Source organism: Guillardia theta (assembly GCF_000315625.1).
Source record: "Guillardia theta CCMP2712 unplaced genomic scaffold GUITHscaffold_12, whole genome shotgun sequence".
Lineage (NCBI taxonomy): Eukaryota > Cryptophyceae > Pyrenomonadales > Geminigeraceae > Guillardia > Guillardia theta.
Window position 1 is genome coordinate 2,775 of NW_005434662.1, and position 14,181 is coordinate 16,955.

Here is a 14,181-nt window from a genome sequence, read left to right on the forward strand (position 1 = left end):
ATGCTGCCTCCATTGTGATCCTCTCCAGGTCTGTGAACTCCAGCCACTCTCCCTCGCTCTCCTCCTGTCGCTGCGCTGCGTCGCTGGTGCCCCGCTGACCAGCCGCCTCAGGCTCCTTGTCGAAGCCGACTGCTTCGAGCTTGGTTGCTGCGCCTTCGAGATAGAAGGGCAGCTCCTTCATCATGCATCGAGCATCCTCCGTGGAGCCGAGGAGGATGCATAGCTTGGACCCGTTCCAGGACTTGGTGTTCAAATCCTCCTCCATGTCGATGCCTTCAACTTTGATCTCGAGCCTGTTAGCGATCTCCAACAAGACTCTCTTGACTCTTGCGATGGACGTGTTGCCGCCGTTCAGTGCACAGCCCCTCCATCTCCTTCCTCGCCCTAAACCCTAAGCCTCAGTCAGGAGAGTTGCCTCTCCTCACCTTGCCAGTTGGCCTTCGGTCGCCACCTACTCCTCCTCCCTTCAGCTTCCTCAGCCTCAGTCAGGAGAGTAGCCTCTCCTCACCTTGGCTTTCGGTTGCCTCCTACCTTCTCTCCTTACCTGGAGCCCAGCTCAAGCTCGGTACGGGCTCGTCCCGTCTCCTTCCTCGCCCTCGCCTTGCTCTTCTTTCATGTCTTCCTCTTCTTCGCCATCTTCCCTCATCTCCACCCGCAGTCGGCCCTTCTTGTCCACCTTCAGCGAGCAGGCCATGCTATCTCCTTCGTGTGCTTTGCGCCATGGGAGGGGGAGGAGACTCGGCGGGCTGCAGTCGGCACTCCGCTCTCCCTACACGCCGCTGATCCCAGTCCCCCGCGGGGCAGGATACTCGCCAGTCAGGAGGTTTAGTAGACGGTAGCCCGGCCTGTCGGGGGAGGCCCGGGATAGGCGGCTCACCAGTCTGGCAGGAGGCGGGGAAGCTTGTCACGCCCCCGTCACGGTGCAGCCTATCATCAGGCTCGCCAGTCAGGAGGCGGAGTAGCATTTGCTACCCATTTTTGAACCACCCCTTCAATACAGCTTTACCAAAACCCTTCTGTCGTGAAAGAAGTTGATAATGAGAAACAATCTCATCATTACTAATCAGATGGGAGAGAAGCACACGCCGGGGGTTGTTGCTTGCGCAGCAAGTCCAATTCATCCCTCAGGGGACTGAACTGCTTCTTCACGAACCAGATGCCTTGAGCTACGTTGACTGTGAGGGACGTAAATCTAAACACTGAGAGGCAAGCAAAGGTAGAATATTTAACTGCATTTCTTCGATCGATCTGCTTGTGCAGGTTATCTTCTTCGTGTTTTAGAAAGTTGATCGTCTACAAGCCTCGGCGGCAGATCAGAGAGACCAGAAGATGTACGACGACTGCTGGAAGGACTTGCTATCCCGGGAGGAAACTCAGCAGCTCCTGAGCTCCCTCAAAATCTTTTGATGACTTATGAGTTCCAACGGGTAGAAACAGAGCAAAGAGAGTCAAGCGAGAGGATTGAAGGAAGGGACGTGGGAAGGGAAAGACAATCAAGCAAGAGGATTGAAGGAAGGGACGTGGGAAGGGAAAGATTTAAAAGGCAGCAGAAAACGAAGAAGAGTAGATTGCAATTGATGAGAACGATGAGGAGGGATGTGGCTTGATCACAGCATCACTGAGATGCTTTTCGCATCTTTTTGTTGCTGATTTTATGCTTTTTTCGTTCCACTTTGATTTTATTTCAATTACCTCAAAACTTCACAAATCGGGCGAATCTTCATGAGAGCACACCTTTGTTCTCCCTTCATGCACTTGATTCATTTGTATCACCTCCATTCTCTACTCACATCGTGAGTTTCTAAAGATCACGTATCTCTTGTGCCCCTCCGCTGATTTCAGTGCCGCGAACTCTTCCAGCAGCAGCTGCAGCTCGCAGACGTGCCCAGCTACCCCCCACCTCTTCGCCCCCTCGTGGATCACCCGCAAGTTTATCCCCACGTCCCTGTAGCCTCCCGACGTCGACGCGTCGTAGTCCGGGTCGAGCCGGTTCTTGATCCTCACCACCTCCACTTCCGGGTCTTTGATGATGACCTCCACGCACTCGACAAGCTGCCGCAGCTCTTTGAACACGATCGTCTGACGGACCACGTCTGTGAGCTTCAAGACTCTCCCAAAGTAAGACCTGACGAGCTTCTCGATGGCTCGGTTAGCGTTCTTGATGGACGCCCACTTGACCTGCGACGCCTTTTCTGCCTCCTCTGCGCACTCCCTCCAGCGAATTAGATCCCCCTCCATTCCCTGAAAGTGTCCGTCGCTCGCCTCCGCCCAGGACTGCACTTTGCTCAAGAACATTGGCTCCAGCAAGATCGCCTGCGCGTACAGCTGGTCGAGGGACTCAATCTCCCTGTCCTGCTTCATAATCGTCCGCTTTGACCGCGTCAAGTACGTCCTAGCAAAGCTGCTGTTCTTTTGTCTCCTCAACACGCTCGACAGCGGGTCAAGAATCGTAAGCTCCACCTCGCACAAGGCATCGAAGATCTTCAACTGCAGCGCTGGCTGCGGCCTTACCCGCCCGCATGTGATCTTGAGGGAGCTCAGGAGCTGCTGAGTTTCCTCCCGGGATAGCAAGTCCTTCCAGCAGTCGTCGTACATCTTCTGGTCTCCTCTGATCTGCCGCCGAGACTTGTAGACGATGAACCTTCTGTTCAACACGAAGAAGATAACCAGAGCAAGCAAGACTAGGCTGCTCAACCCGATGTCTGACTCCTTGAGCTTGGACGCGTCCCAATAGTATTGAGCCAGAGGAGGCAGGAAGGCTGAGATCGTGCAGTAGACGACGAAGGCCTTGAGCATGTAGCGCTCCTGGAACTGAACCACAAGACCCACCCACACGTCGAGCACTCCCCATGCGATGAAGAAGTCTCTCCGATTGGCATACAGAGACTCGGGGGACAAAGCAGCAAAGATCTCAAAAAGTCCGACAAGGTGGAACGCAGAGGTAAACAAGAGCTTTGCGAGCTGAACCTTCCCAAGCCGGGCGAAGATTGCGGCTCCTAGACAGCATATGCTCTGCAGCATCGCCATGAGGAATATGCAAGTCGCTTGCCAGGTGAAGCGCAAGTCAACAAGAAGAGACTCGTCAGCACGAGGCAAAAAGTCTGATTGACAAAGAGGCAACAAAGGGAAAAGTTTGCAGCTTACTGAAGGAGGAATGACATATTTCCATTCCTTTCTGTCAACCGCCACGTCCTCAACGCCCTCTTCAGTCAGGTAGTGGAATGTGAGCGCATCTGTCTTGAGGTACGACATGAGCGCCGGAGTCAGCTTGATTTTGAAACCATTGGGATAGACCACATGAGGGAACGTGAAGAAGACCTTGTTCGCGACTGTCACGGATGAAGTCCAGTTGTACATCTGACAAGAATCTCTGACGAGGAGAAAGTCTTCTATCCTCACGCTATGGTCTTTGATAGAGATGTTCATGTTCTTGTACCCTTCAAATGTGAACCTGGCATGCCTAACAGGTAAAACATGATTGGTGAAGATTAAATTCAACCGAAAGTTGTTGCTGTAAAGAATGATAAATCCGATCCCCGCAAGCAGCAGCAGCAGCTGAAACAAAGTCTTGTGCAGAACGTTCTTCAGCGGGTGTGACGAATACAGAATGCTCGTTGTATCAGCTTTCGACACGCCATGACCAGAAGATGTCAGGTATCTGTCCAGAATATTGCCGGGATACATGCTCTTGTAGATAAGCAGCGAAATGTCGGATTTCTCCTGCGCGAGAGACTTTGAGTAACCCATGGAGCTTGACATGTGGGTAGGAAGCAATGTCGCCGACGACGTCGACGACCGTCTCCTCCTGTCCTGATTTCTCTCTGTTTGCTCGTTCCCCCTCATAACTTCCGTCTCTTGTGATTGCCTGAAACGAAGAACGGTCTTCATCGACAAATACAACGCATGATGCTGCGAGTCTATAAGAGCATGGAGCGATTGTACCGCCAGTCTCAGCTCGCAGACGTGCCCAGCTACCCCCCACCTCTTCGCCCCCTCGTGGATCACCCGCAAGTTTATCCCCACGTCCCTGTAGCCTCCCGACGTCGACGCGTCGTAGTCCGGGTCGAGCCGGTTCTTGATCCTCACCACCTCCACTTCCGGGTCTTTGATGATGACCTCCACGCACTCGACAAGCTGCCGCAGCTCTTTGAACACGATCGTCTGACGGACCACGTCTGTGAGTTTCGACGTGTCGCCATTGCACAACAGCAAAATCTTCTCGATGGCTCGGTTAGCGTTCTTGATGGACGCCCATTTGATTCGAGAAAGCTTGGAGCTGTCGTCCTTGCAGTCTCGCCATCGAAGGTAGTGCTTCCTCTTTGCCGACGGGATGTTCATGAGAAAATATCCGTCGCTCGCCTCCGCCCAGGACTGTACCTTACTCAAGAACATGGGTGACACAAGTACCGCCTGAGAATACAGCTGGTCTAGATCCTTGCCCTCACACTCCCGCGCGTACTGAACTATCATGCTCGGCTGTGACGACGACGGAAGGGTAGATGTCGAAGAAGACAGCAGGGACTGTCTTCTCAGCCATGTGATCGAGGTTCCCCCCCCATCTCCTTCTACTTCTTCTTGAGACATTGTTGATTTAACCTGAGCCCGGCAGACAGCCTCCTTGAGCTCCTGTACCGCATTGAGCTCTCTCAGCTGCCTCCACTCCTCGTCGAATTGCTCTCCGAGGCCCGCTGCCTTGTTCATCATCCGCCTCCGAATCCCCTCTCGCAATCCAAGCAACGTCGCAAAGAAAACAAAGATGGCAAGGCACTTGTACGGTACCGTCGAGCTTGCAGCGATGCTGATGATTCGAATGAGCGACCCCACCGCTATCAGCTCAATAGTATATGCTTCCCATCGGATCAAAGGCAGGGGAAAAATCAACAAGTCCTGCCAATACAAAGTTCAATCAACATCCTTGACAACTGCCTCTGTCTCACCGTAAGCATGGCGATCAAGAACACATACCATGCGGTCCCCATCACCGTCCTTTCGCGTGCGGTGAGCATCATCTGTATAAACACACACAAGTTGCAAGCCGCATCTATCAGTCCACCCACCATGATGATCTGCAGGCAAACAAGACAGCTTGAGCAATCAAAATCACTGCCCACACAACTTCTCACCTGCTTGACTAGCCTCACACTCACCATGCTCAACATTCCTGCAGCCATAGCAATCACACCAACAAGGAAGTTGGTGAACACCTCCAAGAACGACTCCCAACCACATGCTAGCTTTCCTGTTTCCGTCATGTCTGCCATGGAAAACTGTCGCACTCTCTCCTCAATCAGGTACGCGAAATACCCCGACCCGTGCACCTCCTTTACCTTGAGCGCTATTGCAACAATCCAAGCAAACCCCCCGGCACCGAGCAAGAAGCGAAACCCAGTGAGCGCCATCGCTGCTGAGATCGGATCTTGTGAGAAGAGAACAAGCTTTGGCCTCTTCTGGTATATGACATTCTTGTTGAGGCTTCGCTGCATGTTGTCTCCTGGCAGCTGAGTGTACATTCGGACGAAGTCGGAAGTAAAATCTTGTCGTTGATCCCAGTAATCTTTCAAATCTACCGGGGAGATGAGAACTGGAGTGGAGTCCGATTGGATTGCCACGGATACTTCCATGTCTTCATCGCGGATCGAGCCAGCAGAGCCGCTGATGTCTTCAGCAATCATTCCTACTTCGGGAGAAACCTGATTGCTTTCCATCGTATTTCGAAGTTGAGTGTGTCGATCTTTGTTACAAACTTGTATTCGTCGCCTACTCGAGGTTCTTTCTTCCGGCCTTCTTCCTTTTCTTTCCTCTCCTTTTCTCTCTTCGCCACCTCCCCCCTATCTCACTCTTCTCTCTTTCCCCCTCTTCTCCTATTCTCTCCCAATCTGTCTCTGCTCTGTTCTTTCCTCACTGCTACCCTCCGAGCATCTGGTCTCCTGCCCCTCCTCAGATCGTCTGTCCAAATGGAGAGGAGGGTACATTCTTAGTAAAGGGGCTAAAACATTGTACACTTAATAATGCTTTACTAGTAGAATGATACTTGGCTGCGAGGAGTCCGCAGTGGTAATCTGAAAAAAAACAATATCCGATCCATCGTATTGACAGTCGCGGAGGGAGAGAGTACCCCTACTTGTGTGGCGTCAAAGTAGTTTTTAAAAAGGCACGAGTGACTAGCGCAGCGCCGAAGTGGCTAAAATCTTACTAATAAAACAATATATTTGTAGCACTTGTGTAATAAAAATATCCTGGCACGGCAGTTATTATTATTAATAAAAGTAAAAGCATCACTCGAGGTCTTTCCAACTTTAGTTAACCTGGAGAAAGGGGTTTTAAGATCTAGGTTAAATGCAGGTGACCCTAGCTAAAGATTCCAGTTATCAATTTGTACCACAACGATTGCTTTTTTTAAACTGTCAACGATTTGTTCCATCGATGCATTCATGCGGTTGCCATGCTATCCAGAAAGAATGCAGATCTGATGCGTATGCGAAGGTTGCGTTGCTGTCATATGAGATTCCAGCTGTCAATGCAGGAAATCAACAACATGAAACGTACAGTATGAAATCTTTTATTGCATGAACTTCCTAAATTCAAGCAAATGCTCACAATATTTGTGTACCCTTCAGGATTCATGTCTCCGATCCATGGTGACCGCAGATGAACTCACTGGAATCTGCTTGGCTTGACACATGCACAGGAAGCGGTGACGTTAGCCCGTTGGAATATCCTCTTCACCTCTGCCTGTTCTTGAACATATGCATGATACTATGGAAAGATGCTGTATGTTAATCATATGTACCGTTGAACATTACATTTGGATTCGTTATCATTGTCCTCGTTGAACACACAACAGGAAAGCTTTCAGTAACACAATCTTGCTGTCTCAGGATGATAGTTGATGTTATGTTGTCAGTCAGATGGAGAGAAAGAGGTACACGAGAAGGAAGTCGGACGAGGCTGCGCACGCCATGCAGTGTACGCTATGTGGAACGCCCTGCCAGGGCGCCGCTCGTCGGCTTTTACCGAGATATCGAAACGTTGCGATTTAACCATTCAAAAACGCTATTCAGGCCCTGAGAATAGTAGTGACATAGTGGACCAAGTTAAGTAAACCTTTAGTACCTACGGATTCAGAGCTTCCAGACTCGAGGCTCTCTCGAGTGTCCGACAGGGTCAAGCCGGGTTGATTATACTCGTACGAAATTTAACTTAACCTGACTAAAGATATCACCGTGATGACGGATGATTATTGAATTATCCTTTTTTAAAATGAGCACCTACCAACCAAGCCTGGCCTGGCACTCCAACACCCGTAGCAGCAAGACTGACCAACTTTGAAATAGGCTCCAGGATTGGGTTTGGTTCTCGCTGTCTTTTCTCTTCTCGCCGTTTGGCCTGTGCGACAGTGTCAGGGTCAAGCCTCCTCGCCGAGTCTCTCCTGATTGTCCTCGTACTGATTTTAACTTAACTTTGAGTAAAGAGGGCTCCCCTTCACACACGGTGGCACTCCGACGGGCCACCTCCTTGCGGAGGCTTCCCACACAGCCGCGCGGCACGAGTGGCCCGGGCCGGGGCTCAGTTGCGCAGTGCGGCGGCCCTGATCCGACTCTCAGCCAGGCCTGACTCCCCGAGTCCGGGAGTCCCGGTATCCCGGGGGCCCATCATTGTCAAAAACACTGATGATGTGACATAGTACTCGTAGAAAATCCAGGATTAACTTCCCATCATGGCATGCCATCCGATCCGCCGGGAGTGGGCCACCTCCAGTAGCCTTCCCGAGTCCGTCCGCGCATGATCGGCCAACCCGGCCGGGCGGCGATGGCCGCGAAGTACGGCCGGCGGCGCGGCGGCCCGCCTCACTGCCGGCCCGGGCCCGGGCCGGGCCGATCGTAGTGATCGGCCCGCCACTCGTCAGCCGCCGGCCCGGGCCGGCCCGGGCCGATCGTAGTGCTCATTCCTTCGGCGGCGGCCACCGCGACATCGCTGGCATGGCCGCGCGGGGGACTTGTCCTGCGCGCCGTTAAGTGAAGGTATCAGTTAAGTTTGGGGGACAGCAGTCGGCAGGTTTAGGTTTGGTTCTCGCTGTCTTTTCTCTTCTCGCCGTTTGGCCTGTGCGACAGTGTCAGGGTCAAGCCTCCTCGACTCTCCTGATTGTCCTCGTACTGATTTTTCACTTAACTTTGAGTAAAGATCTGCGTTCGCATTCAGAAGGACCCCCGAACACGTGCCATCGATTTTACCTACCCACCCCAACAACAACCAGCATTACCACTCTAGGGTACGATTGAAGAAAAGCACCCCCACCCTCTTTTTCTATATACTCTTTCACTCCCTACCCCTCCCCTAGAAGCAGGGCCATTTAAAAAGCATGATGAGAGAGCAATTCACCTTTACTCACTTATGTCCTTCTTTGAAATCAGAGGTACCCCTGATTTTCTCTTTCGCACTACCCCTAGGGCACCGCATCTACCACAGGATGCCATTGCTACCCTCCACCTCCAAGTTCACCACCCACTCACCCTTCTCCAAAGCTTCAATCACCCCCACCCTCTGTTGGTCAGTACTACCCCCAAGTATGAAGAAAACCCCGTCTTCCCTCCAAAATGTCCACCTGTCCATGCAGGGTTCGAGATCCCATTGGGGCCGCTGCCGGTTCAGACTTGCAGATGCTGCTCTTACGTTAGCCTATCTCCCTTGCCTGCGTACTGCAGGCTCCGCTCTCACGTGTTTGTGGAACCTCAACCCTGTATCCTTCTCTTGCTTACTTTCTCGAATTTAACCAGATTTCATGTGTTTTTGCTTTCGAATCGTGTACCATGATTTGCATGTTTGTCCAAGGAAATAAATTCAGTCGAAATGGAACGAATTGAACTGAAAGTCGGGGAGACTTTGTTTGACGTTGGCTCTGGTCTGACTATTTCGACCAGTTTTGATTGCTTTCGTGATGTCGGTTGTATCTATCTCTGTGAAGGGAGCATTAAGAGTGTTCTGCTCTCGATTTGATTTCAATACGATTTACTGCACAAGTGACATGCTTAGATGGAGGCATAGAATCCAAAGAAATAATGAATATTTCATTTTCAGGAACCACAGTAAACTTCCTGGTTCAGCTTTCACATCGCATGCAGGATGTTTCCTGGAGGTTCAACCTCCCATGATTGATGGTGCTGAACTGAATTGGCCTAAGCAGGAAGAGGATATCCGGGGAAGAAACCAGAGGCGAAGAAGACCGGTCCAGCTGCTGCATTTCCAAAACCTATCAACCTACCTAGTCGTCGCAAGGAGAACAACGGATTCGATCCTAATGTTCAACTGGTTGGCACAGGCTCTTGGGCTGCTTCACAGAAATCAGCGAGTGGTACATTGGTCTCCAACTCGAACAGCCCCCTGCGCTCGGCAACTGTATCTGCTGCACCCGAAGTGCCACGACCTTCGCAGCCCATGGGTTGGAACACATCATCAGTGCAACCGAATCCTGTGTTGAATTCTGCGAATGCTAAACCAGATTCAGGGGCAGAATTTCCTAAACTTGGCGAAACTTCAAGTCGTCCAGCGATGACATTGACACAGGATTGGCAAATTGGCAGCCGTGAAGAAGCCAACTCATTTCCACGCCAGGAGCCTCCACAGTCTCGTGCCAATGCAAAGGAACAAGAAGCATTTAAGAAAGATTTGTCACCTCCACCTCTTGTTCAATTTTCCAATCATGATTGGGCAGAAGATGATGACGATGAAATGGATTTCCAACAACCGATTGTCATAGCTGGTTCAGGAAATGATTCGTCTAAATCTCAAGTGAAGGCAGCTCCCATCGATCCAAAGGAGGAAGCAATTATTCTGGCGAGGAAAAAACAGGTACAGTCAATTGTCTACGCTTTGAATTTTCTGAGAACGAATCAATCGACAGCAAGAGCTTGAACGAATGCAGGAAGAATTGATCATCCAACAACGAAGAGCAGACATAGAAGCTTATGAGCGCGAAAAGAGATTGCAAGAAGAAGCAGAACAACGAAGACGGCAAGAAGAGATGGAACAGAAAAGACAGATAGTTGAAGAGCGCGAAAGACGATTTGATCGAGAGCGTGAAAGAGACAGATGGGTACTGAATATTACTTTGGTCAAAGGGTGTTCTAATTGTGTCACCTCAACAGAGAAATGATGAGCCCAGGCGATCTGAGGAAGAGCGATGGTCTCGCACTTCTGATTTTCACAGAGTTGATGAAGAAAAACGATTGCAAGACCGTGAAGTCGCGAGCCAGAATGAATTGATGAAGAAGTCAATTGAGGCAGCAAGGAAAAGAAGAGAGGAGGAGGAGCAGAAAATGGAAGCTGAGCGAAGAGCTGCTGCTCAGGCTAGACTTGCTGCAATTGAAGAGAAGTTAGCTGCTCGAGCGAAACCTGGACAAGATGAAGGGCATAAGCAGAGTGATAGCAGAGAGTCTGAGGTAATGAAGGAATCATAATTTGAAAGATATTCATGGCATTTTCAGGAGAATGTGGATTCTTCAAATTCTTTGAAAGCCACGGAAGTGGAACAAGGAGAAAGAAATGAATCCATCCTGGAGAGGCCCAACCTACAGTCCAGACAGGGTAATGCGGCAAATTATTGGAGAATTGATCAACGAAACCAGAAAGTAGAATGGCCTGATGCAGACCAAGAAGCTTGGAGGAAACTTCGTGAAGAAGAACGACCAGAAGCTCGTGGCATTCTCGAACAGCATGCTCCATCTCACATGCAAAGAATGCAAGAAGGAAGAGGTTACCGTAGGGGATATGATGTCAAGCAGGAGAAATTTTTCAGCACAAACAGGTGAATTTGAAAATGAACACTTGTCTGAACCCTGTGCAACTGATTCCAAGTCTATTTGAATTTGCTAGATACGAGGTTGAAGATCAGACTGCTGCAAGCTTGAGGCGATTCATGGCAGAAAGGGAAGAACGAGAAATCAAGAACAAGGACAAGCAACAGAGGGATGTGACTTACAGAGATCGACAAAATGAGAAAGAAGTTGAAATTGTTGATAGAGCAACTTTGAAAAAACAGGCGTTGGAAGAGAGGCGCAGGCGCGAGGAAGACCTTCGAGCAAGGCAGGCTGAAGAATTGGAACATGAAAATCCAAGTAGGGAAAGGTTTCCAGTTCGAACAAAATTACAGTTAGCGAAAAGGACTTTGCCTCTGGATTCTTCAAGACAGCCACCAGGTTCTGTAGCTATGTGTTTGAAACTGTAATCTGAGTATATGATAGACGGAGCGAACAGTACAAATGGATCTCACGTGCAGAGAACAAAAGCAGATGTTCCTCCACCATCAGAAATGCCCATAAGCAGTGAATGGATGGATCACTCGCAAACAGCATGCATACAAACGTTTGGAGCTCCTGAACTTGTCAACCAACTGGGTGCAAAAGCGTGGTCGTCTACCACAGTTACAGTGGCCCCAGGACGCAATGTTACTGGAAAAATGGCACCTCCTTTGGCACAGGGTTTACTATCAAATCCCGTAATCGGCATGCACACCAAACCTGATATTGCAAGACAAGAAATTATGAATGGAAGTGCTTCTATGCCTGTCCGGTCGAAAATTCAAGATGCTAGTGATGTAGCAACAGGAGCAGCTGACTTCATCCTCGGTGAGGATGACGTCCGTCGAACGAATAATATGCAGAATGTTGAGGAGTCCTACACAGCAGTTCCAGAATCGGCCAATGTGATGGGAACTGATGCTGCATTCCAACATCTGCCCAGCTCAGAATGGACATCATGGCAAGGATGGAAGTATGATCAAACATTCAGCTCTTTCACAACAGCGGGTGTAAATTTAAATCTTAGTGATCTCCCTCTTCAAATCCCAAGTGATCAATCTCTTTGGGTCCCAAAGCAGGATCCAACTGATTCTTCCAAGGCGAACTCACTCTTCAAAGGTACTCCTTGGACCCCGATTTGGCAAACAGACACTTCAGTTGATCAAGCTGCGATTAGGCTGCCCGCAAATCAAGGACGGGGCTCTAATGAGAATGCGGGTGGGTCGGATTACTCTGTCTCTGGACAAGGCATGAGCAATCTGAAGAATACGAGAGAAGTCAAGGCTCTCAGGAAGTTCTCTCCACAGGCTGGTGGGCCAGTAAAGAAAGATTTGGGTACATTTTCCCCTCAGGTGACGAATATTGCAAATAGTACCGATTCCCCAAGGAATTCTTTTAGCTCTCAAGGGCCGAGGCCGAGCGGGAGGAGTGTCGCCACCATGAGCTACGGGAGAGTGAAGAAGATAATGCCACGACCACAAGGTGATGACTCGTCCAGGGAGTCAACGTCGGGAAGCAATATCGATGGAATTGGAATGGAAAGCGGAGATATCGCCCGTGGTGGATCTAGGGGCAAACTTTATGTACCGCAAAGTGTTAGGGAGGCTGCACATGCTCTTTCCAAGCAGCGGGGAGTTGTGGACCAGTGAGGTTCGCAGCATCCAAGGGTAGGGTGCTTTGGAATGGCTACATGCCTTTTGTTGCTTTGAGATGGGATACGATCAACACAAAATATTTACAGGCTGTCCTACATGGAGATCGTTTATTTTGAATACCTGCATGGTACTTGCAGTTTTAAACGAATGAGACGGCTAGTACAAAAAAAATCAATGAAGAGCGTGTGGAAGCCATAAAAGATCGATGAAAATTAGATCTTGCAGTTTAGTGAAACCGTTTCAAAACATTCAGCACCAGCTATATCTAAAGCACTTGTGTCAATTCTTCAGTTGTGTCGATCGGTGAATTTACCTGCCCGTCATAACAATCCTTGAGGACCCCCATCTTGATAATGCTCTCAGGGATGTTGTCGCGACGAACAGGTTTGTTGCCGCAGGCTCCATTCAAATACCTTGCATCAATGTGACAAGATGGTCGAGATCAGACAGATAGTACAATTCTTTGAGGGTGGTAAGCTGTGATAAGCCCTCGGGAATGTGTCTTAGACTACAGTTGCAGAGCGTGAGGTCCTCTCTGACAGCGACATCAGAACAATCGCTGTGTCTTTATCGCCAATTACATCTTCGGCATCTTGTAGAAACCGCCTGGAAGCTCCTGTGATATAAAAATTATTTCACAGGACATGAAAATGAAATAGAAGTGAAAGACCGTAATGGGATTTCCGTCAAGGTAAAACCCACGCAAACAAGTGAGCTGTTCCAGTCCGTTGGGCAACGATGTTAATCTGTTGTTAGACAAGAATGCAAACTGAAGCTTCGGAATTCTACAGAACTCTTCTGGAAGCTCAGTGATAAAGTTGTTGTAGATCTGCAGAGAAGGGGATCAGAAGAATTTCCACAGAGCCAGCTGTTTCTCACACTAAGCTGAGTTAAATTGTTGAGCCGATGTATTGATTTTGGTAAACTTGTCATGATGTTGTCATAGATGCAGAGAGTTTGCAAGGCCGTCATCTCCTGAATTTCTTCAAAACTCGTAAGAACTTGAGTTCAGGATACGATCCGTCCGCTTACCTTCAGGCAGCATCTGAATTCGGTTCTGATTTATTGACAACTTGGTGAGTGAGGTTGCCAAATGTCCATCGCGCCACACACATTGTTCAGGCAGCTGATGCAATAGTCACAGACATAATCAAGTGTGTTGCACATGAAAAGCGCACTTGTGTGTACAGATTCATGCTCAAATCCAGCTCGCGCAGATTTGTGAGAACGGACAAATCCCATGGCAGCGTCGTCAACCTGAATCTTATCAGTCAAATCGAAAAAAGTCATCAAAGAGTAAGAAGGATAATTTGGCAGAGATTCACAAACAACAAGCGCGTGTGACTTAAAGAACGTTGGGATAAGGTAAACCTTTTCAGGCGAAGATCAAGATGGGTCATATCGGCATCGATCTCAAGTTCCTCACTCCCTGGTGGGAGCGATCCTGTTCCTATCTGATTCGAGAAGTCGTTCTTGCTAGAAGAACCACCCATCCTTGTCTTGTCGAATGTTATGCCCTGTTGCTTATGCCTCCTCTACCCAAGAGTCTCCCTGACCCCGTCGTGCCACTGAAGAACGGCAGCCCTTGCCAACTCGGAACACAGAGTTTTCTGCACTGTCCTTGAAGCAGCTGATCGAGCAAGAAAAGACGTGAGGCTTGTGACTTCTCCTCTCCTCCCTCTCCTCTCTCTCTCCTCTCTCTGCCTCAAAGCCTTGCTCCTCGTCGATCCCGT

General features: G+C 49.6%; 4 protein-coding genes across 4 annotated transcripts; 2 read left to right on the forward strand and 2 right to left on the reverse strand.

The window, feature by feature from the left end:
* Nucleotides 1-1,782: 1,782 nt before the first annotated feature.
* On the reverse strand, nt 1,783-5,705 carry GUITHDRAFT_102956 (hypothetical protein; the record flags this gene model as incomplete). Its single annotated transcript, XM_005837955.1, has 3 exons — nt 1,783-4,887; nt 4,938-5,066; nt 5,124-5,705. The coding sequence occupies 3 exons, from the start codon at nt 5,703-5,705 to the stop codon at nt 1,783-1,785; spliced, it is 3,816 nt and encodes a 1,271-aa protein (XP_005838012.1).
* Nucleotides 5,706-10,554: 4,849 nt separating this feature from the next.
* On the forward strand, nt 10,555-11,428 carry GUITHDRAFT_150964 (hypothetical protein). Its single transcript, XM_005837956.1, has 3 exons — nt 10,555-10,801; nt 10,870-11,192; nt 11,238-11,428. The coding sequence occupies exons 1-2, from the start codon at nt 10,639-10,641 to the stop codon at nt 10,902-10,904; spliced, it is 198 nt and encodes a 65-aa protein (XP_005838013.1). The 5' UTR covers nt 10,555-10,638; the 3' UTR covers nt 10,905-11,192; nt 11,238-11,428.
* A 508-nt stretch (nt 11,429-11,936) lies between these two features.
* Nucleotides 11,937-12,734, forward strand: GUITHDRAFT_150965 (hypothetical protein). The gene has a single exon (XM_005837957.1). The coding sequence runs from the start codon at nt 12,044-12,046 to the stop codon at nt 12,440-12,442; it is 399 nt and encodes a 132-aa protein (XP_005838014.1). The 5' UTR covers nt 11,937-12,043; the 3' UTR covers nt 12,443-12,734.
* Nucleotides 12,735-13,025: 291 nt separating this feature from the next.
* Nucleotides 13,026-13,872, reverse strand: GUITHDRAFT_85067 (hypothetical protein; the record flags this gene model as incomplete). Its single annotated transcript, XM_005837958.1, has 5 exons — nt 13,820-13,872; nt 13,627-13,705; nt 13,481-13,574; nt 13,328-13,431; nt 13,026-13,277 (listed from the first exon to the last, which is right to left on the reverse strand). Exons 1-5 carry the CDS (start codon nt 13,846-13,848, stop codon nt 13,026-13,028), a joined length of 558 nt encoding a protein of 185 aa, XP_005838015.1. The 5' UTR covers nt 13,849-13,872.
* Between the last annotated feature and the right edge of the window lie 309 nt (nt 13,873-14,181).